The 1,445-nt window shown below is 59.2% G+C and overlaps 1 protein-coding gene across 1 annotated transcript in view; it reads right to left on the bottom strand.

The window, feature by feature from the left end:
• Window positions 1-389: 389 nt before the first annotated feature.
• DCAKD (dephospho-CoA kinase domain containing) overlaps window positions 390-1,445 on the bottom strand; it is a gene marked incomplete at its 3' end in the record, with an annotated part of 4,592 nt that continues 3,536 nt past the window's right edge. Inside the window, exon 3 of the mRNA XM_009077750.1 lies at window positions 390-477. Within this exon, the coding sequence (XP_009075998.1) occupies window positions 390-477 (88 nt within the window). The remainder of the gene's footprint in view (window positions 478-1,445) is intronic.

Raw genomic sequence — 1,445 nt, 5'->3', positions numbered from 1 at the left:
CCGGGCACCGGGGGCGGTCACTGGGTACGGTGGGACCGAGGGATGCTCCGTGCTGTTCCTGCACGGGTGTCCCCCCGCAGGGTCGGCAGCCACCGCTGAGCGACTCCAGCGTGTGTTTGCAGCATTCCCACAGCCCCGACAGCGGGCAGTGCCCCAAGCCCTGCCCAGGGGATGGAGCACACGCTGTGGGGCTCCCCCTGTATGATGGTGGAGGTTCCAGGGCAGCCCAGGGAACAGCCCCTCTGCACCAGGGTAAAGGGAGGTGTTGCTTCTCTCCACGGGCTTCACACCAGCACTGTGGGTGAAGCCTCAGCAGAGCAGTGGGATGTGACAGTCCCCCCAAAGAGAGGTGGCAGTGTCCCTGTCCTCACGGCCCCTGGGGCACTTACCAATAAACCAAGACTGTGTATTTCATAAACTTGGTCAGTCTGCGATTCTCGAAGAGCAGAGGAATGTCAAGGATCACGTAGCGATAGCCTGTGGAACGGCAACACCCCAGAAAGGGAACAGCATTAACCCCAATTCCCAAATCCCTCATGCTGCACACACACCACAGCCACAAAAAGCAGAGCAAGCAGGAGAGCCCCACAGCTCCATGACCACAACTGAGAGCAGAGCAGAGCCCGTTTGCCCTCCTCCCTCTCGCAGGGAGGAAATGGTTTCGTTCCAAGTTTTCAGAGGAAAAAAACCAACCCTAACCTGGCTGCTCTGAGAGCAAAGGTGAAGCTGCAGAAATATAATGAGGAGCTGAAATGAGAGCAGCAGCTCCTGGCTGGCGAGAGCAGCAGCCGCGTGCCGTGTCGGCCTCTCCCGGGAAGCAGTGCCCACAGCAGGATCTGCTCTCCACTCCTTCTCTCGTCCAAGACTTTGCCAGGCTGTGGTCACTGAGCCAATGTTTTCCAGCTCAGTTTTCCTCCCTTTATGCAAAGCTTTGGCCAAACAGCTCCATTTTTCCGAGGGAAGAGAGGAAACCCTTGCAGAGCTCTCACAGCTGTGACACTGAAACGTGGGGGAGGCTCTGGGCATGGCCCCAGCACCTGAACCCTCCCCAAAACTGGTTTCAAACTGCTGTCATCACAGGGAGCAGAGCCTGTCACAGCCAGGTGCTGTCCCCGCGGGGCCCTGTGGCCCCGGGTTCTCCTTGTGCCTCTGCCCTTCACCAGCTCCTGGCAGCAGGGAGGGAGGGGTAAGCCCTGCCGAGCCCGGGGGAGCAGGGGAGGGGAAAGCTCTAAGTGTGTCCCCCAGCCATGGGGACGCCTCAGATTTTGCTGGTGTCCCCTCTTTATATAACCCACCCCCCCTAAAACCCACGGCAAGCAGAGTCTTGACAAAGACATCATCACCCAAGGAGTCACCAGCGACTCCGCCCTGAGAGGCTTCCTGCTGCCCTCTGGTCGGATCGATACGAGCTGCCTTACGCAGCGATCCTCAGAGAACACATCCAG

Source organism: Acanthisitta chloris, unplaced genomic scaffold, assembly GCF_000695815.1.
Source record: "Acanthisitta chloris isolate BGI_N310 unplaced genomic scaffold, ASM69581v1 scaffold42096, whole genome shotgun sequence".
In the NCBI taxonomy this organism is placed as follows: domain Eukaryota; kingdom Metazoa; phylum Chordata; class Aves; order Passeriformes; family Acanthisittidae; genus Acanthisitta; species Acanthisitta chloris.
Note: the sequence above shows the minus strand (reverse complement) of the source record. Positions and strands in the feature narration are given on the sequence as shown.